Raw genomic sequence first — 22341 nt, 5'->3', positions numbered from 1 at the left:
ACAAGTATCTTGAATATTAGTGGATATTTCTAGTTTTGATTTGGAATTCTTTCATTTAAAGCTGAAAACAGTTGTTCTCCAGACCATTTCCAGTGTAAAACAACAAAGCACTGCATTTCCAAACTGTGGGTATGTGATGAAGACCCAGATTGTGCTGATGGATCAGATGAAGCTAACTGTGGTGAGTATGCCAGTGGTTTTGAATATGTTACTGTAGCTTGAAATTTTTTAAAAAGGTAGCAAAAGGCAATAATTATTCCACTGTTTTTGTCCTCTTTCAGTGTATGATTATACCTGTTTGATATTGTAGGTGTACCTGGCTCATCCAGTTCTTGCTGGATGGTAATCTTTTATGAGTAGTTTATAAAATTCATATTGTGCTACTGTTTTATTGGCAGGAGCTGCAAATGAGTATCTCATTTGGAATTTTGAAGCATAATGGCATAGAATATTGTGACTTTCATAGGATATAATGACATTCTTTTTATTTCTCACAGTGTTGTCCAGTTTCTGTCAGTTCAGTCTGCATACTTTGTGGATGCTGAATATCATAGATAGTGAAAATAGAATTTGAATATAATTTGAAAATCCTATTAGTTAAGGCTGGCTGTAGAGAAGGGTCCAGAGCAGATTCCAACTTGACATGACCAACTTTTGCTTTGCTGTGTGAGCTCCAGGGCGTTAGGTGCCCTAACAAACCACTTCACAAACTTTACATCCCCATAGGACTTTTCCAAGAATCTGTGATGCTTATGGAACTTCTGTACTTAAATGTGATAGTTTGAGGAAGCAGATCCTCTACAGAGAAGGTTGAGGATAGGATTGCACCATAACCAAACCAAGCCCCAGTTTATGTCAGATTTTACACAGCATCCAGAACCACAGTGTTCTAACCCACTGAGGTGGGTTATTTTAGACTCAGTAACAATTAACTATCACTTGGGAAAAAAAGAGATCCCACTTTATATTCATAGTAGTAGTAGTTGTTCTCACTCATTGCTTGCATTGTTTGAAAGTACTGAGTCAGCTCTTTTTGTTGTAAATGAGAGAAAATAATAAATTTAAATACTCTACCTGGGAAATGGATTACAGATAATCAGAGGCAGAATGAGTGGATCATTATTGTCAGAAAATCAGTGAATGTGGATGTCCATGCAAAACACACACTAATGAACAGAAAACCTTATGAAATTTTCAAGACAGTTCTACAAAGGAAAATAGAGAAAAATTTTCTGAGATGGAACAGGACAAGACAAATAGTGTGGATCGTACAAATCTCTCCTCATTATTCATTATGCATCAGTAAATGGTTTGATGAAACTCATGAATCTGGACAGGTTTATGCTATCTCTGGAAAAACAGAGTAACAAAACTACAGGCCATAGTCAAGGACAAAGCACTGAGGAACATCCAGTTTTCCATGGATATCTTTCAAGCAATTGACACCAGCACACGTATGAAAATGTTGGAGGTGACAAAAATGCCTGGGAAATGGGACTCTTCCTCAACACTGAAAATCCAAGACCATAATTTGAATTGTCAAGATTGGGGAAACTAAATCCTATCAAATGGGGAGAAGTTACAATCCAAGAAATCAATTTGGCTTGAAGAAACAGTGAATGCAAAGGAGATGAACCTTTGCCACAGAGACGCTTTGTGTCCTCTTCTGGGATATCACAGAACCAACCCTGCACTGTTCAGTTTCTGAGCCACTTCACAGCTGCTTTTTCCTGCACTGTTCCACATCACCTTGATCTCCAACAAGCTGGTTTTTTTTCCACTATTGGCAACTTTCCAAGCTTCCAAACTGTGGGTTCATATTCTGACTTACCCATCCAAGACCAACTCATACAGCACAGTTTCAAAATAATTAATCTAATAATATCCTTAAGACACGAAACTTAAAAGCAAGGAGAAAAAAATAAAACTAATAGTGAACAGGAAAATTTGTATTTATAATAGGTATTTCACAGTAAGTCATCATTTTACAATCAAATGAACAATGTCCAAATTTCCAAATTACTGAAACAATTAAGTAATATAGAGGAGCATTGTGTGCAATCCCAAGTTCAATAGGTTTTTCCAGTGATAATATATATAACTGGATATGTTGGTTCAAATCTAAGACTCATCTTGCCTGTTATCCCATCTCTGTGAGTGACTGAAAATGATTATCTAGGGAAGAATGTGTGAGCAAAGCAGGCCAGTAGTGAAACTTCCCTGGGATATAGGGGAAGGCTCTAATAATTTGAGAATCAGAGATATTGTGAGTCAAATATGTCTCTGTGTGCAATAACCCTTCATGGATTTAGTCATCTTTTTACCTTTGTAAAGCTTTCACAACATACTGTAGCAAAGTGTTCCACAGCTTAATCCCACAACTCCCTGAAAAAACACCTACATTTTTATTTTTAATCTCCCAGCTGCATATACTGCTCTTAGTTTTTGTGTTGAAAGAGACAGAAGAATTTATTTATATTCACAATCTTTGTGCCACACACAGTTATGTAGACATAGAACAACTAAACCTTAAGAAGAATAGGGTGGTTTAATCACATTTTTAAGTTTTCCATATTTTTAGTATTTCAAATGTTTAAATGACCTTATTATGACAGTAGTTTCAACAGTTTATTTTTTTGATTAAAGATTGTTATTTCTGTGAACAAAATTTGATAGAATTAAATTCTAAAGCTGCAAGCTGAGTATAAAAAAAAGATCTCCATATGTTGATGTAATACTCACTTGTTATTGTTTTGAGTTCACTTTTAAAATACTTACAGTGCACAGCTTGTATAAAGGGTAGGTTTTTTTGCTCGAGTGCTGCATAGCCCTGTGTATTTTACTTAGTCAACATCTGCTGCTGTGTGTTATTGGAGATATTATGCTGAGTAAATTTGCTAGAAGTGGTGTAAATGTATTTAGTTTTCTGTGGTTACTTTCTGACTGAGACAGTTGAAATAGAATTAGGAAATATATGTTTATTAATGAGTGTATGGTGTATTTTGGTAAAGAGTAGGTAGAGTTAATTCGTGCTTACTGTCCAGGCAATTAGAGAAAGCCATTTGATTTTGCTAATCCTTGCTCTCAACTTTAATATTTTGCATCAAATATGGGCCATTTGAGGTAGAATCTGAAAAAAGCTGTGTGTGGTCTTGAAAAGTGATTATGATTTGCTTTAAAGGTTATATGTATTTCAGGTCTTTATTAGCGTGATGTGTCAACATTAATATGACTGCTTTCTACTTCCTCACTTTTTTAATATTAATTTTATATGAATCTTATTTTTAGCCTTAGGAGTCAAAGTAAGCTTTTTTGCTGCTGATGAAGAATGTGTTCCTTGAGAAATTTGAAGGATGCATTATATAAACTTAAACTTCCTTTGACAGGCTTATAAATTCCTGTATCCAGCACTGGTGACAGCCCACCATTCTCTAGAACAGCAAACTGAGCTTTTTTCATTTTGGATTTTATCCCTCTCAGGCACACACACACACACACAAATGCAAAAACATGAAAATATGTGGAATTAAAATCCCCAAATGGCAATGTAGTGCAATTAGTGGCAAAAGAGTGTTTTCATTTGTAGGGATTGATATTTAAATCAAAATGCTTTTAAGGTTTTCTTTCAGATTTATATTTTTTTCCTATTTAAGCCTTCATCCTGTTTTCTTCATACTCATTTAGAAGTATTTCTAAAGTAAAATCCTAGTTCAGTATGCACAAAAGATGAACCCCAACCAACCAGCAGCTACATCAGGTGATCACACAAATTTCTGAAAAAGGGCCTTTGCCTCTTACAGTACATCAGTGAATCTCTTAATAATAATTTGAAGAGAGAAATATGAAAACTGAGTAATCAGTACTTAATTCTTTGCCTTTGTACCATTCCTGTCTGAACTTTCACATTTTAAGGTCACATTTTATGAAAAACGAGAAAGCAATTTAGAGCTGAAGACAGCAGAGACAAAATGTATGTGGGCCCACGTGTGCTTTGAATTGTTCCACAATTCAAAAAAAATAAGGTCTTGCACTGTTTACTCTGAGTTGAATAAATCCATCATTCTCAAAGATCAGGTAATTGTTACACAACTTTCCCAAATCTTTCTCTTTCTTTTTATTGTATCCTATCTCTGCTATCCCAGTATTTTCTTCCGTTTTCATTAACGTGGAGGAAATCTGATTTGTAATACATTGTCAATTTTTAGCTGCTATGAGAGATCAGAGGACGAATAAAGCTTTCAGATTTGTGAAGGAGAGAGCCTTACAAACATGAAAAATATTTTGTATTAAAAATATAATTAAATATTCCTTTGTGTTTGGTAGAAATAGAATAAGAAGAGAAAGATTAACATTCAAATACTAATCATAGGGTTAAGGTACAGTTGGATAAATTTAAAAAAAAATCCAGCCATTCTTCACATGTATAAAGAGGCAATGCTAGAAACTGGGTTTAGCAACCCTGAGAAGTAGATGATTCTTTTTGAAGAGGAAGAAAATATATATTGCATGTTCTCTTCATTCTAGCAGGTAACTGAAATGAAGAGATGTCATCTCTGTATTCTGTGTATTACTGATTAGATCTTGGTATTTCTATTGAATGTGGAAGGATAAATAGAATATTTACATGTCACTGTGATGATACCTGTCATTAGTATTTAGAACACATTTTGTGGGCAAATATGTTATTGGGAGATTGTAGGCTTTACTAGAAGTACTTTAATAAATACTGGATGGATTGTGGGTTTGAAACTGGATGGATTGTGGGTCTGTGCTTTTGCAAAGCTGCAGACACAAAACACAAGTCTATCATATGTTTGGGGACAATATTTTTGTTTTGTAATGTAAAATATTTTTAATTGCTTGCCAACACAAGTGTTTTTGAAATACTGTGATCAAAATATCATAGGCTGTAATCTTGAGAAACATCGTAGGAAAAAATATTTTGGGAGAAAAAGTCTTACAATCGTCGTATTGGCAGAGAATAAGGAGCAAACACAATAGGCAGTATTGTAATTACCAGATTTTTGACTGTACTCAACTGCTGCAGCACCATTTACCTCCACCTTCTTGATATTCAAATGAAGTTTTGATTTATCACTGTAATTCCAGAATCACACCTAGAAGAACAGAATAAAACCAGCAGTTTGGACCATGGCATCAAGTCTAATCCTTCTAGTTTGTCATCCTTTCCATTTCACGAGCAGAAAAAGCAGGTTGATTTAAGCTGCTGTTTCAGTCCTCTTCAATTCTGTCAGTTTTTGGATCTCACTGAGTTGCCATGAGAGCAGTATGGAGCTGAACTGACTTGCTGTGACACAGCCTAACGGAAATTTAAAAAATTCCTATTGAAATATTACAGTGACATGTAATTTTAAATATGTCACTGAGGCTTTTACAAAGCAAACTGTGGGGGTTTTTTCCAACAAAAATGTCACTGATAACTTTTTAATTTACTTCATTTCATCTCAGTCCTTAGAAGCTGAAAGAATTATTCAAGAATTACTCACAGAAAGCACAGAGGCAGCTCCTTCCTGCTGGAGGAGTTCAGGATGTTCCTGTATCTTCAAGAGATTTTGCCTCCAATGCTTCTCTGTAAATAGAAAAGCTCATTGAAAATTTACATCATGAAGAAAATTATGCTCAGTTTAGCACTATAGGCTTTGTAATGTTTTACCTTGTACAAGTAGACTTTCAATCCAATACATCAGCAGGTGAATGGAAAGTTTTCTATCAGGCATGATTAGTCTTAAATTACTGTATGCAAGAATAACTTTTGAGAAATATATGTTTTGTACATTTTTCAAATCAATATTCTTGTGGTTTACTGTGATCTGATCTTTTGTAAAGCAATCTTACAGAGAAATTCAAGGAAAAGTTAATGGAATTTTTGAGATTCGATGCAATAATAACCTCTCTTCAAACTAAATTGTCATCCCTTCTGAAGTTTATATTTTTAACTTTAAATAACAGTTTATACAGTGCATATTTTAATTTTATCAAATTTAAGAGTGTAATTTTATCAAATTAAGAGTATTTGGTATAAATAAATAGAAGCTTAAAGAATGTGTCATGAGAAATAAACTATTCCTGAAAGTAACTTTTCAAATGTTATGGCCACTCCTTCTTAAATGTATCCAGCAATATCGTCGCGCTTTTAAATAGAAGTCTTTCCCATTTTGACTCTTTGTTTGCAATGCTGTAAATGTTATTCACCGTAATTACAGATAAAAAAACTTGTGGACCTCATGAGTTCCAGTGCAAAAACAACAACTGCATTCCAGACCACTGGAGATGTGACAGCCAGAATGATTGTGGAGATAATTCTGATGAAGAAAACTGTAGTAAGTAACTTTTACCTTAGTCCATGTTATGAGAAATAGAGTTAGTTTAGCAATGTGTAAGAGGAAACTTTTGAATTTTGATAAAATGCACGTGTATGTTTTTACTCAACACTTTCTGAGCTGTTGAAAATCTGTTGACCACAATTGAAAATGTCCCTTGATGAAATTCTCCAATTGTATTCATGCTTATAAAGAGCTGTAATTCTGTGCCACCTATGCAAAAATGCCTGATCTATGGTTTCTTAATAAGCTCATTAATTCAAAATAAATATTGCAATTACTTTACCTTTGGCATTTAGTTGCATATCACATTTCTTAGCTGTAGATAAGAATCATAAAAGCTGCTCAGTGATCACATGATAAACTTTGTTAACGATGAAGTTGGATCAAACACTACCTGTGCATCATATTCCTGAGATGATTCCTTTGTTTTCTATCATGAGAAGTCTGTTTCTGTCTATTTAATCACATGAAGAAGTAGATGTAGTTATTCAAAGTAGCTCAGTTAGCCCAGTTCTCGAACCTGAAGGCCTAATAAATCTCTCACTCTCAGTGAATTAATTTAGATTTAGTTCTCAGGAAGAAATGTCAAATCCTTACTGGTTCTAGATCATAATCATTACCTTTATAAAATATTTCAGGAGAGAAATTCCAAAAATAGTTATGAAATGCCTTCAACTGACAATTTCTGCTCTTTTTGTTCATTTACTTAGAAATTCAAGAAATTAATATCTTAGTTTGTGGATAATCTTGAACTCACATTCCTGATGGCCTATCATGAATGTATATTTAGTACCTTCAAGGTAATGATTTAGAAAGCTTAGTAAATTAGGCATTGTAATGCTGAGTACCTGCTGTCTGCCCCTTTCTCCAGTGTGAGGCATGGTGTCCATGGAGTGTCTCATTCTGTTCAAGATATTACAGTGGATTTGTCTTCCTTGTAATTACTCCCTGCATTTGAAAATGTTGTGAGTTACTGCAAGCAGTAGTGCTGTAGTTTCCATATACAAGTGTTTCATATAAAAATGAAAGTGTCATGTAGCTCAGTAATCACTCAGAGCCTTTTGTTGTTATACCCTGGGAGGGGTTGATGCACAAAAGCTTTCTTAGCTTTGTGGGAGATTTTACTTAGGAATTGATTATTAGTGTCAGTTTCCTATATTATAAATAGCAAGAAATAACTTTATCTTCTTTTCTTCTCATGTAAAAATCAAAAAAGGGTCATAGTTTTGCTATCATGGTGTTAAACTGCATGACTGTACAATCTTTTGAAAATTAAAAAAAAAGAAAAAGATAAAAGCAGAAACTTCTACAAAATATTATTGCTGTTTGCAAAATAATTTGGAATTTGCCATGTGTATCACCCAGTAGTAATGCTCTTCTTCCTTGAAGATCAGATCATCATAGTACAAAGTGATTAAAAGAAGTTCAAGTAATGAGGGAGCAGTCATCTATTTGGATTTTTTTTAATATTTATTAGGTTTTCCAACTTTGTCTTCATATCAATAACCAAGTTATATGTTCAGTTCTTGGCTGCTTGCTGATAAAGAAATCTGCAATTAGTTGTAATGTATGGAATTAGTGAGTTGAGAATACCCAGACACAGGCAGGGCATCAAAAAAAATGGTGTTTTTTTTAATTTACTTTTGATTGTCAAGTGCATACTTAAATTCTAACTATTGAATCCCATATTCTACTGTTTAAATTAAGAACAGTAGGCTGACACGGTTTTAAAATTCAAAATCTTGGAAGCATTGGGAAAGTACATAATACTGTTCAATTGTTTCAAATGGATGTATGAAATTTTTATAGACTATCAAGTCACTTATAGAATAAAGTGTAATGAAACATATATATGAAATTAAAACTTCAAAAGCATTTGACAGAATATATTACATTGCACATAGCAATAAATTGTTCATAGCATACATGAATATACAAAGGGCTGTCAGGCAATTATATCAGAAAATAAGTTGTTTCTCAAGAATGCAGAAAGAATTCACTGAATTATAGAAGCTCAGCTCAAGTATTTACATTTTTCTATGTGGTTTGTTCGCATGCAGGAAATTCACTATCCTAGTGAAGTTATCAGAGGTGTAACAGCATGCATATTAAAAAATGTCATATATGGGTTTGAAAAGTTGTTAGTGATATCATGCAAATCATTGTGCCCACTATGACTTTGTTATATAACTTCACTTCTCTTACAGTCTATTGTTCTTTAACTATATTTGAACCTTCTGAAATAAATAAGAGTTATTAGGAAGGATATAGGTCCATAATGAATTTGCAGTAAGAAAAGTAGCATACACTTTTAATTCTTCTGAGGTAATATCTTTTTGGGGAGGGTTCTTTTAGAGTTTTTAAAAATCAAAATAAATTAGAGCAAAAACAGTGTTTTGTCTTTCAGGAAGCTTCAAAAGAAAGATTCCACAGTAATGACTATCATTCCTGCTAAGGCAGCACCAGTAATTTTTTATTTAATGTAATTAAAGAAAATATAATATACTGTAAACATTGAAGCAAAGCAAAGATAATAATGCTGTAGAAAGATATTAATTCAATCAGTGTAAAAATATTACTGTTGCTAGAAAATCTTCCTAATGCTGTTTTGTTGCTTCTACAAGTTGTCAGGAAAACAAATTAGTTAATTTTGTCCTGGGATGAGTTTGTATCCGAAATGCAATGAGAAGTAGCAATTATTTAATCTTTACTGAAAATGTTTTAAATGAGCATATTGAAGTAAAATAAGCTGGAGCATCTCATCATATTGAGTACATTTTGAATGGATGGTGTTGTAAATTCACGTTCTTCACATTGCTTATGGCTCAGCTGACTTGGTACAAGAGATGATGGCTTGTGTGAGTTCTCTAAAAGCAGCTGGGTGTCAATGCCAGCCACAGGCACATGTGCTAGTTTAGTATGATAAAGTGATGTGTACCAAAGGTTTTTTTCTTTTGCGGACACCTACCAGTCTCAGGTTTAGATTAACAAAGAACAAGTCTTGTCTTTGTTTTAGATAATGCTAAGTTATATTATAGTAGATAAGATAAGGATAAGTAAAGGAAATCTGCATTTAATGCCACGATACACATATGAGAAAACTCCCCCTAAAACCACTTCAATTATCTTGTGTTTAGGAGCATTCATTCTGCAGGATGCTGCAGAATGAATGCAGGATGTTAGTGCTTTAGCAGTTTTTTAATGATGTTTAGTTTTTTCTCAGTATCACAATAATTCTCCGAAGAATCTTGGTAGATCTGAAAGTATTTGCATTACTCTCTTACTGTATGTAAATGAAATTTAGTCTAAAAATGTTATGGAGGAAAATACCACAGGAAAAAAAAATTCTTAAATTTTGCAAGTTAGTGGGTTTACCTTTGTTATAGTCGTTCATTGATTGTTGGGGATTTTATGTATATTTTATGGAAATGCTAATAAACATAGGGTTGTTTCTTTTCTTTATTCAGAGCCTCAAACATGCACTTTGAAAGACTTTTTGTGTGCAAATGGAGACTGTGTTTCAGCGAGATTCTGGTGTGATGGAGACTATGACTGTGCAGATGGCTCAGATGAGGTAGGCATCTTCCAGGAAACGTATTTTCTTGGAAAATTAGTAGTTTTATATTGTTGGAGAATGGATTCCTGCATGCAAATATTTTAAAAAGCAGCAATGGGAAGTCCACACATGAATCCATATATGCAAATATCATTACTAAATTAAAACTAAACCTTTTGAAGTAGTTATTTTAAAGAGTGAACATACAAGTAAAATCAAGTTTAACAGTAGTCTACAACTTTTTGTCCCAACAATGATCTGGACCTCTTCCCATCCTGGAAATACTTTGTGTCCTGGTTGGGAAACCATACTTCCTACACTCAGGAGTGGTTTGGTTTGTGGGGTTTTTCTGTGACAACAAAATTGATTGTTTGTAGCAGAAGCTCACTGGATAATACTTTGCTGGTTTTCTCTTCTTTCCTTTCTCTTCTTTCCCTTCTTTCTTGCTGGTACTGGACCTCAGATGCCTCCCAGCTACTTAGAGGGTGCAAACCACCTTTCATGAATCATATCCACAAATATATTGAATTTCAAAAGATGTTATTGTATTTCATAGTGTGTAGGAATATAGGCTGTAACTTCTGTGAGCAGCTGTGTATTCCTCAATGTTTATATTAAACTCTTGATCTTGTGTATTGGTTGTTTCTTTTGTACCAGAGGTATTGTGATACAGGCTGTTCAAGGGATCAGTTCCAGTGCTCCAATGGTCAGTGCATATCAGCAAAGTGGAAATGTGATGGTCACGAAGACTGCAAACTTGGGGATGACGAGAAAAATTGTGTACCAGGTATTGATTTAAGTAATGCTGAGAAACAAAATGAAGGAGGGAATAAATCAAGAGTAAAAGAAGAAAATAAATCAGCAAATAAATATTTCTTGGGCACTAGAAGTAAAGAGAAGTGCAAAGAAATCTGAAATACTTTACTATTTGAGTGGGTATCATTGCGTCTTCCTACTTGTGTTTTGAAAACCCCACTTGTGTACAGCTATGCAATATACATCTTTTGGGGGGAATGGTATTTAACTATGTTCAAAAGTAATTTGATAATATATACTCAGCATATAAAATTCTGCTCTGAAAACACTAGTAAGTCTTGGCATGTTACTGAAGTGTCTGTGGGATGTTTTTCACTTTGTGGTGTTCATTCAAAGATTACTAGTCCTTATGAAAAATTATTTTCTCTACCAAATTATTATTTTTGTTGTTATTATTTTATTTCCTTTTTACTCTCTTGGAAAATATAGCTGTTTATTTTTGCAGGATTTTTCCTAAATTTTTTGTAATCTGCATCTAGATGGTACAACAAAATAGAAGTCTCTGACAAAACTCCCCTGATTTAAAATGTGACAAGAATATCCACCTATATTTTAAATAAAATTGATTAATATTTATTAATTTTAACTGGAATAATGTATACTTGCTAAACCCATGTTTTATTGTAAATTTTGGCTTAATTAATTATAAGCACTCATATAATTTTAGCTAAAGCCTTTTTTAAAAAACTATAGTCATTCTATGAATATGTCTGTGTGTGTAGTTACTTTTATTACCAAGTGTAAGGAAAACATAAAAAGAAATTTCTCAGTGATAAAACACAAATATCCTTTCACTATCATTATACAGTTCATTTTTGTCAAATCTTTCACTGTAGTTTAAAAAAAAAAGTTTGGAAAAGCTCTACTCAGCTACAGACACAGGTTTGCTCACTGTATTAGCCAGAGGAAAACTTTAAATTATAAACCAAATTATTTATAAATTGTCTTTTTCTTAATGCTAAAATATGTGTTTGTAACCAGCATCTCCAACCTGCTCTTCAAGTGAGTACGTGTGTGCAAGTGGAGGCTGCATTTCGGCATCTTTGAAGTGCAATGGAGAGTATGACTGTGCTGATGGATCTGATGAGGTACCTGAACAAATTTCTGTTGATTTTTTTTTTAACAGTTTTAAGTCTCAAGTTAATTGAAAGGGCAAATATGGTTTTATTGCATCCATTAAACACTGTCAGATAACTTAACCTCATGACTTTACGCTGCATTATGTTTGTTTGCTCTGTGGCCACCTCTTGGAGTAGACAAATTTGTTCTTCCTAAGTCAAAACTTGAGCATGGTTCTGCAAGAGTTTGCATCAGGGACTACTCTATACTGGCAAAACGGACAAATCTGTGGCAAATTTGGCTCCCTCTGTCCTCTAGATTCTTCTAATACAACCCTAACAGGCATCTCAACCTCCAGGTGCCTTTAGGCCTTGCTCTTCCTACATCATGCACTGTTGTTATCTATTTAAGAAATCATCACCTTCATAAACAACTTCAAGCTAAAAAAAAAAAAAACAACCAGAAATAGTTGTTATTTCTCATAACCATAAAGGTACCAGTTATGTATAACTTAATATGAATATAATAATATAATATGAAGGATGCTTGAGCCAAGTGCTGCACAGTGCAGGTGAAGACAATCCACTCTGGAGGTTCCTAGTCCTGATCAATGGGGCTATGAGCCAGTTCACACTAATTGACCTCATACCCAAGGTTGTTTCTTGTAGGGCAGTTGACTTCAGAGATGTAAATTGTTTCCATTGCTCATACAAGCAACATAAAGAAGAAATATCACATGTGAAACGTGGATACCATTTCACTTGGCCTTCAGTAACTATTTAAATTGCACATTGCATTGTCAGGGACAACTTCCTTGTACTAAATATGTAGGGCAATGAAAGTTGGGAAATTTTGTTGGGTTTGCCTTAAGTGTGTTGTTCTCATTCATTAATACGTAGTTCACACCTGTTTTCACACAGATGGATTGTGTAACAGAATGTAAAGAAGATCAGTTTCGATGTAAAAATAAGGCCTACTGTATCCCTGTCAGATGGCTTTGTGATGGGATCCATGACTGTGTGGATGGCAGTGATGAAGAAAACTGTGACCAAGGCAAGAGGCACTTCTCTTTAAAAGGCTTAGTTTATTGGACTTTTTATTAACACATATTGCAAGTTAGTGGTACCCTGGCCATTCTGAGTGATCAAAGGAAAGCTCTGTGACCTCTTTCAACAAGGACAGTACAGCAGCTTCACAAGTGATTTGCAGGAAGAAGCAAAACTTAGGTTGTTTATGACTCACATCATGTTCCTCCTCTGTGTTTCCTTCCCCAGTGATCAAAAGGTTGGGTTGTTACTGGAAACATATTCATTTTCATCAGGGAAATTAGTAATAAATCAAGTTAAGTTACAGTTTTATAGGCAACAATAAATTACAAAGCCATGCACAATAAATTACAAAGCCATGCAATATAATGAATGGTTGCTAAATAAGTAATCTTAAGACCCTGGGTTTCTATTTATTTCATAGAATCATAGGATGCTTTGAATTGGAAGAGACCTTAAAGTTCATCTTGCTCCAACCCCCTGCTGTGGGCAGGGACACCTTCCACTAGACCAGGTTGCTCCAAGCTCCATCCAACCTGTCCTTGGACACTTCCAGGGATGGGGCAGCCACAGCTTCTCTGGGCAACCTGTGCCAGTGCTTCACCTTCCTTTTTGTGTTTGTGTTTGTCCAGGAGCTTCTTTTTCATGCACTCAGTCCTCCTGGCATTTTTGGCTGACAACTTCTTTTTTGGGATGCATCACTCCTGAGTTTGGAGATGATCCTTGAGTATCAACCAGCTTTCTTGGGCCCCTCTTTCCTCCAGGGCTTTATCCCATGGCATTCTACCAAGCGGATTCCTGAAGTGGGCAAAGTCTTCTCTCCTGAAGTCCAGAGCAGTGAGCTAGACTCACTATTTTTACTCAATTTTACTCAGCATTTTTCTTTCCTGTTGTTTTTTTTTTTCCAGATTTTTCTTCTTTCCTTTTCTTGCAATTGAGTAGTTCTGTGTGTTAGTCACATGTTATGTGTGTAAATTCAAAAGCATAATGGAGTGATAATAATCATGTAGGAAGCAAACAGAGTAAGATATCCTTTCCTTATTTTGTTCTAAGTCTACTGAGCAATACTTTCCACTGGGGGGGAGGGAGATGTCTTATGGGTGTGATTGAGTTTGAAAGAGAGACCAGAAAATTCAGAAAATGGGAAGAATATTCCAGAGGTGTTTAGGTGCAAGAAAACAGATAACAAAGTTTAAAAACCCCTTCTAGTCCATTTTAAAGCTGCTTTTAAAATGTCTGGACTGTATCTCTTTAAAAACCAATGAAGTGTAGGTAAATAGTAACATTCTTATTTTCTCTGAAGCCACATTATTCTTTGGATAGCATAATAGAGCTTCTGTGAACTGCAAATTGCTTATAATGCAATAAGAACCCTCTTGCCTGGTTGGTTATTGCTATAATACTTTGTATTTATGTCACAATTATGATTCTGTTGCAGAAATCTATTTTATAAAGGAATTATGACAGCCCGAGCAATCACATGAAACAAATGCCAGTTTATCTTACTGATAACTAAGTTTTTCATCTTTGGAAATACAGCAAACACAAATGGAGTTTTATTCTACAACATTCTAAAATAATATCCGTAATATTTATCTGCAGCCCACTGTGCATATTTATAAAAATAACTCTCTTCAGTCTTATTATACAACTAGAATGATGGTTATACTGCGATTACACACAGAATTATTTATATTTATCTCTTTCATCCTGAAAAGTACTTTAATTTTATATATTTTCCTTGGATAATAATAGAGGATATTTCTGTTAATGTTCATAAGTTATATTTGCAATGGGAGTGGTTGGTAACATAGTGTGAGAGTTCCCAACATCCTCTTACACTACAGGTGTTTCACGGAAATTAATTTTCTGGGAAAAAAAAATTAAACCATTCTGAACCTTTATAGCAAAAGAAAGCCTTCTGTTGGTGTTAATGGGGTGTGAACAGGGCACTGAATGAATAAGTAAAAAGACACTGGAGCCTGATCTAGCTCTCAGAGTGGGTGTAATGTGTTGAGCAAAGCCACAGCGAGAGTTTTGGCATTATCATATAAAATTTCATTGTTTCCTCTTCTGCAGGTACACAGCTTTATTTCTTTTACACTCTCAGGAAACTGAGAAACAGTTACCATAAAAATGTGTTATATGGGAAATTAATTGCAAGAACTTTTCATAACTTTGTTGATTGGTGGTGATAAAATTTAGTCATAATTGTGAAACAAATTCCTTCTTACTGCTCCACATATTAAAACTGAATCCAGCTTGAAAGTTTAAGCACTCCACCTTAAAAGACTTTCCCTCACCCTGTGTTCCCTTTTGTTAGATGATTCATAGTTCACTCAATACTGGTTACATGGAAGAATTTATTCTTGCTGCTTTCTGTGTTCAGTAAATATCCTAATGAGAAATTTCAGAGTTACAAAAAGGAAGATACTGTTAGAGGTCACCTAGTCTTGTCTGCTCAGTGCCTCTATGGCTAGATCTTTCCTAATTACAGCATTTTTAGGTGATGGGGATATTACAAGCCTGGCCAAGCCTTTTGCTCCTCAGAAGAAAAAGGTGATACCTCACGGCTAATGGACTTCAATCACTTTATTCTCTGTGTGTGGCTCAGAGTGTGGGAGTAGAAATAGATGGAGGATCAGACATTCACATGAAACAAACCTGGACTTAAGTGACCTTTCACACATTTGACCGAATTTCTGTCTTCTGTTTTATACCATTCTCTGATGGCACAAATTACTGATGTGCCCTTGCTGAGAGGCAGCATCACCAAGGGGAGTTAGAGACAGGTAGTTTAGACATCTGGCTGAATGCAAGGGGAACATGTCTAACTGGTGAGTTGCTGGTGTCTTTGATAACTGCCCTTTCTAGTCAGGCCAAACAGGTAATTCCTAGCTAACAGTCCTGAGAAGGAATGGTCAAGGAAGAGATTTTTTTAATGCGTTTTTCTCTCTGCCTCTCCAGCTCATTCATTTGGAATCTGTAAATTTATCTATGCTAGGTGTCATTCTCTGCAAATGGTATGTGATAAGTGGTTGTACTGGTTTTATCAAAAGCTGACATTTTCTTTTGTCTTTCTGTTTTCCTGAATTTTTTTTCTGTCTTCTTTTCATCTTCCCAGGGGGAAATATATGTAGAGCTGATGAGTTTTTGTGCAATAATTCCCTCTGCAAACTACATTTTTGGGTTTGTGATGGTGAGGATGACTGTGGAGATAACTCTGATGAAGTTGCTGAAATGTGTGGTATGACATTACATTTTTCAGTACTTTCCATGTAATAAAGCAAGAATAACATATACATAAATATATAGGGACACTTGTCTAAGTTTTGTGTATTTTGCTTTTAGAATATTAGCTTGAAATGTAGGATATAGTTTTCTGTTATTGCTTTCCACGTAATTTTAGATATGATATTTGTGAAAAATTAATCTTTTTTGTAGGAAGTCCAGAGAAGGGTAAAAGTTACATTTACAGTATGATATTTGATCATCATTACACTTGTTTAAATTCTTCTGTATTTACTGATCCTCAAAAAAGGTATAAATTACCCTTATCACAAAAAATAATTTCATTCCCTAAATGAAGAACTTACACTGTCAACACTGTTGAAGTGCTCTCCTGTGAGGTACCAGAAGTTAAAATCAAGCACAGTTCGTATGTCAAGTACAACTGTGTTCCTGTGCCTGCTTATTGCTTTTGATAAGGAGACATTAAAAGAAGGTTTGTGAATAATACCAACTGGGTAATAGCTGATTCTTTTCTTTAATATGCAGTAAAATTTCCATGTCCTCCAACAAGGCCGTTCAGATGTAGAAACAACAGGGTTTGTCTGCGACCTGAGCAGATTTGCAATGAGGTCGATGACTGTGGTGATAACTCGGATGAAGATCACTGTGGTAGGTGATATTACCTTTCAAGGCATTCAGATCAGAGAAAACAACTTGAAGGCAAACTTTGTTACAGAGATCTGCTTGTCCTTCAGTAAAGCTTAACTGGAGGTTAGTAGATCAGAACTTGAAACTGAAAGAAATTAAGCTCGAAGTGATTTCCAGTTGCTTAATACTTCGTGGTCGTTCCCATTTGTGTGTGTCTAAAATAATCTAAGACTCTTAAATACTGATTTATTTTTCTCTTATTAATTTGTAATTATATAGATAAAATCACATACAAACCAAGACCATGTAAAAAAGATGAGTTTGCTTGTAATGATAAGAAATGTATTCCGATGGAGCTGCAGTGCGACTGGTTTGATGACTGTGGAGATGGTTCAGATGAGCAAGACTGCAAAATAAGTGAGTTTGGCTGACAAGATCTGTTTTTGTGATTGTAGCAGAAAAGAGACAATTAACTGAGACATTCATCTGTGCAAAACCTACTCAACAATGCAGAAGTTGGTTTAATGTAAAGTTGTTTCTTTTAGTTAAAAAAAGGAGGTAGTTCTGTGCCACAAGAGAAAGGCAAGTTTTATAGGAATTCAAGCTGTAGTAATTTTTAGATTAGTTAGAAGTTCTTGATGAAATTTGAGTATAAGTTGATTGTATTTTGCTTCATATTTGCAACAAGAAAAGATTTAATATTAAATTCTTGATATGAAATGTAGTATCTCAATTACATATTGTCAATTTGTATGCATATTTAGATAAAAACTGTAATGACATTTATTTGTTAAAAATTTACCTGATACTATTAACGGAAAGTCAATTTTTTTATTTGTTGTTGTTACTTTAGGTTTCATTTTTAAGAGCTAAAACAAATCTATCAGGGATTATTTAGACACTTTGTTTATGTTTAGGTGTTGCTGAGTATACATGTGAAGATAATGTGAATCCTTGTGGAGATGATGCATACTGTAATCAGACAAAAACATCCCTTTTGTGTCAGTGTAAACCTGGCTTTCAGAGAAACAGGAGGAATAGACAGTGTGAAGGTACAGATATATTCCATCATCCCTTGCTTTAAAATATTAAAAGTTGACTGTGTAGTCAATTTTCTGTGCCAGAGAAGGAGATTCATATCACATACTTTTTTCCACAGAGTAAAAGTTGTTCCATAGCTATGGGATTAAGAAATCAAAAATAAAAAAAAAAAAAAATTATAGGATGTAGATTCACACTCTTTACCTGGAGAGGTTATCAAAGATTAACATTCATTATGAATGTCAAAAGGTTCAAGTCAGACAATTAAATAATTCAAGGGGTAAATGCGTGATTTGAGGTCTAGTAGATTATTTTACTGAGCATTTGGGATTAGTGTTTAAATTGACATATGAAAATAATTTAAGGTGCTTAAAATAATGAAGATGCTTAAAAAAAATTGAAATTAAAATAAACAGATAGAAAGTAAAATCCCCTAGAAAATGTTGCCTTGAGATATATATGATGCTATACTGGTCAGCAATAAGACATAGTTGTTATAATGCCAGGGTTGATTGGAAAGATAAGATAAATCTGCCTTCCCAGAGAATAGGTTGTGAATTCATTTTCTTACTGGTGAGCAGTAATTTACAGAATTTCAGATCACTCCAATGGAACTATCAAAGTGAATATATAATTCATTGTTTGGCTCTTAAGAAAACAGTAGTAAGAGGAGCTTTTCCAGTAGAGGAGGATCATGTAGTTTTGACTGTACCAGAGGTAGATATGCTGGACATAATTGTAGCAGGTGTTTTTATTGTCAAAGTTGATTTCAAGTTCTAATAATGAAAAGATTGATATATGAAGGATGGAGAAATAATATTAAAAAAATAAATCTTTCTGAGATATGTTGATTGCAGTGGAAATAACATTAGTGATAATTGCAAAGGTTTTCCTTTCACTGTTGCAAGATATACTAGTGCTTACAAGTTCCTTTTGTTCACTTGCTTTGTTCCATGCTCTTATGAACATGTTGAATAATAGTGTTTTAAACTATAGGTATATAAATGACAATTCTTTTCTCCATAGATATCAATGAGTGTATGGTATTTGGTGCCTGCTCCCAACACTGCAATAATATTAAGGGGTCATACAGATGTGCATGTGAGAAAAATTATAAGGAGAGGAATAACAGTTGCATAGCAAAAGGTAAGGCTATAAAAATCAAACTAAAACAGTACTAAATTAGTGGTTATGTACCTGGTTGGTAACACTAATGTGTTGCAGATTCTATTTATTTTTAGATAAATATTTCTTGAATAGTTCACAGAAATAACTCTCAAAACCACCCAGCCTTACTTTTCATTTCAGTAAACAATAAATTCTTATAACTTCTATGTAAATGAACTTACTTAATTTGAAAGCCCATTTCCAACTCCAGCTTTCTCCATTTACAAAAATATACACACAAATAAGAAAAACAGAGGTTATACATCAGCAAGCACGTAAGCACATGAAGCTTTAGAAACTTGAGAGAAGAATCAACTCCATCATAGAAATCTATTTTAGAATTTTAGGAGTAGTGTTTGGAGTTAATATTTTTTGCTTTGTGTTGAGAAATTCTACAGATGTTGTTTAAGTGGAGTTTTTCTAAGTATAATGAGCTAATTATGTACTCCTTATATAAATCAGCAGCCTAGATTGTGGTCCAGTGAAGGAAAAGAAATAAGCACACAGGGATGTTATTTCTGTTGTTCATAAGGCAGAGGTATTGCACAAAATGGAGGTAATTGTGAAGTCTGGCTGTTATTTAACTTATAAGTCATGAAACAAGCAATAATACAGCTCACATAATCTTTATGGGTCTGCATCTGGATAATTCAAAGTGTGATCACAGCATCTCACCTGCAATTTAGTGAGATTTTGGTGTGACTTGGAGTCTTTAGTGCAGAATGAGTGTTGAAGTTACAAGGTGTGGCTCCTTCTACACCCTTGTACACAAACCTGAGCAGCACCTGATCTGAACTTTATGGCCAGGGAGCACATCTTGTGTCCATACATCCTAGAACCATGACAGGTTGTATCATGATAATGCCACTTCTTCCTTCTTTGCAGCACACCAGTCAGTAACATAAGTACACCCACACTTACATGGTGATAGTCAGCTTTCTTACATGCATTATCCACATTTTTTGATGCAAATTTACCATGGGAAGATCATATTAATGAGTCATTAGTAATTCCTATACAACATGGACTCCATCAGGGTTTATCAGCATTGTGTATTGCTAAAGAAGTCAGATTATGACATGGGAACAAACAAGGTTACTGACTGAGGATAATGGTTTGTTATTATAGGAACACAGATGTAATTCTGTGATATAATTCATAAATTCATAATTTTAAAATCTGGGAATCGTTATCCTAAATCTGAATTTTTCACAAGCTTCATTTCCATTGTAATAAAGTTAATTTTTCTCTCTTTCCCTCATTGATACTTGCTTTAATAAAACTCCTCTTTGTTGTTGCATTTATCAAGAGGAAGGGAACAAATGATGTTTGATATTTCGTACTCACAAGGAGGAAGCGTGTTGGACAGACATTATTATAATTTGCTTCTCTATGGATAAATGTGATATGAACTGGGAAATAGAATAATACAAATGCATTCTAATGTATCCAGCAGATTTCAAACTTTCTCAAAACTTAATAAATGGATACTAAACAGCATTTCTTTATGAATAATAAACTTTACAAGATCTGAATCAAGATGGTAACTGGGTATCCATTAATATCACCCTTTCAGAGTTATCTGTGTTTACTTTCTGAAATGAGGAGAGGTAAGACAAAACTGCACAGGTTCTGTTGCAGTTGATTTCAAAACTTCACTGCTTTCTCTAAAGATAAAATCATTCCATTTCTAATTTCCAATTAAGCAATTTGAAATAATGTTTATTGACAACTCTGTGTTCCTTTAGTATATACATTTAGGACCCTCTAAAGAGAGCATGCATATAAAAATATGGGTTTCATATGGGCTTAATGCATAATATCCTGTATTTTTGTATACTGCTTAAAAGTGTTCAAATTCTTATATCACATACTCCTTAAAATATAGTCTTAGGTGTCACGCTGTGAATTTGGAGAGCTCTGAAGTGATGTATATTGATATCAGAGTATCAAGAGTTGCATTTATAGCCCAGACTGTGAGTGTTTTTGCAGTCTTCAACAACCAAAAAATAATTTTAACAGAAGAAATTATATCAGATAAACACCAGAAAGCTACTTGAGTGAAAACCACTGATTTTTGCATTAGTTGACATTTACCTTATTTTTGTTTCATTATAATAATCCCTAGGCTCTGAAGATCAAGTTCTCTATGTTGCTAATGACACTGACATCCTGGGTTTTGCATATCCATTCAACTACAGTGATGCTCATCAGCAAATATCACATATTGAACATAATTCAAGGATAACTGGAATGGATGCATATTTTCGAGGGGATATGATTGTTTGGAGTACTCAGTTTAATCCAGGAGGGATTTTCTACAGAAAACTTCACGACAGAGAGAGAAGGCAAAGTAACAGTGGCTTGATAGTAAGTGATCAAAATCAAAGATTAAATGACACAAATTTATTTTGATTTATTTTTCCGTTTTAATAATATGTGCTAATTTAGTAAATTGAAATGTCTGCCTGAGAATGATTTTATTTCAGCTGTATTTATGGGTGCTAGTGCCTTTCCATGCAAGACTCTGACAGACTTCGTAGAGTCTCTAAGAGAACACAACTATAGTATTTGAAAAGCTTTTCTACAGAGAAATAACCAGTATTATTAGAAGCTTAGAAATCCTTTCTTTTGACAGACAAAAGAGAAAATGTAATAGAGTTATTTAAGAAGAAAGGCATGAATTTCAAATTCTTGGAAGACAGAAAATGTAGATAGGCTAAAGACAACCTTGATTTCTGTAGTGACCATGCAAACAATAATAGGCAAAGCTATGACATACATTTTAAAATGGAAACAGTGAGTATTTAGTCCTTTATATGTTGAACTCCATAGCATCTTCTTTTGAATAACCATAAATGTAAGTTTGCATTTTACAGCAGAAAGGTGAATTTTTCTAAGCTAAGGTGATTTCAAATGGTCTTTACTTGAAAGTAAAATAAATGCAGATTGATACTCATTTTGCTAAATATGTTTCTACAATATATGATAGTGTTGAACTGAAAATAACAATGCTGTCTTTGCTTTGGTGTTTCTATATTGCTGTAAATTCAGATTTTGGTTTTTTTACTCTTAAATTGATAGAGTACAATAGAGTTTTTAGTTTTTTCTTGGCCAGTAATAAATCCAGTTATAAGTAACACCTGTCTGGCATGTTTCCTCAAGCTTAGGAGAGGTGACAGCGATGACCTTCCATCACATGAATACTTTTATATACCCAGCAGAATAAACAGTGGTAGCAAGAGTAGGCTAATCTTTCATCTATAATTCATACACATCTGTAACCACTTCTAAGTACATTCCATCCAAGGGTATTTCCTTTCCAAATGAATGACATTCCTGACCTTTGATACCAGCAGAGCAAAAAACCTGAGGATGTAAACACCAACAGACACTGAAGGTAGTTTGTGTCTGTGATAACACCTATATGAGA

The 22341-nt window shown here is 34.2% G+C and overlaps 1 protein-coding gene across 1 annotated transcript in view; it reads left to right on the top strand.

The window, feature by feature from the left end:
- Positions 1-22341, top strand: part of LRP1B (LDL receptor related protein 1B) — a 506665-nt gene that overhangs the window by 427000 nt on the left and 57324 nt on the right. The window contains exons 66-77 of the mRNA XM_051810328.1: positions 62-181; positions 6225-6341; positions 9812-9918; positions 10558-10687; positions 11698-11804; positions 12696-12828; positions 15946-16068; positions 16599-16721; positions 16980-17117; positions 17618-17752; positions 18768-18887; positions 21037-21278. Of these exons, the coding sequence (XP_051666288.1) occupies positions 62-181; positions 6225-6341; positions 9812-9918; positions 10558-10687; positions 11698-11804; positions 12696-12828; positions 15946-16068; positions 16599-16721; positions 16980-17117; positions 17618-17752; positions 18768-18887; positions 21037-21278 (1595 nt within the window). The remainder of the gene's footprint in view (positions 1-61; positions 182-6224; positions 6342-9811; positions 9919-10557; positions 10688-11697; positions 11805-12695; positions 12829-15945; positions 16069-16598; positions 16722-16979; positions 17118-17617; positions 17753-18767; positions 18888-21036; positions 21279-22341) is intronic.

This window comes from Manacus candei, unplaced genomic scaffold (assembly GCF_025592945.1).
Source record: "Manacus candei isolate 608988 ecotype Guabito, Panama unplaced genomic scaffold, ASM2559294v1 h1tg000077l, whole genome shotgun sequence".
NCBI classification, from domain to species: domain Eukaryota; kingdom Metazoa; phylum Chordata; class Aves; order Passeriformes; family Pipridae; genus Manacus; species Manacus candei.
Note: the sequence above shows the minus strand (reverse complement) of the source record. Positions and strands in the feature narration are given on the sequence as shown.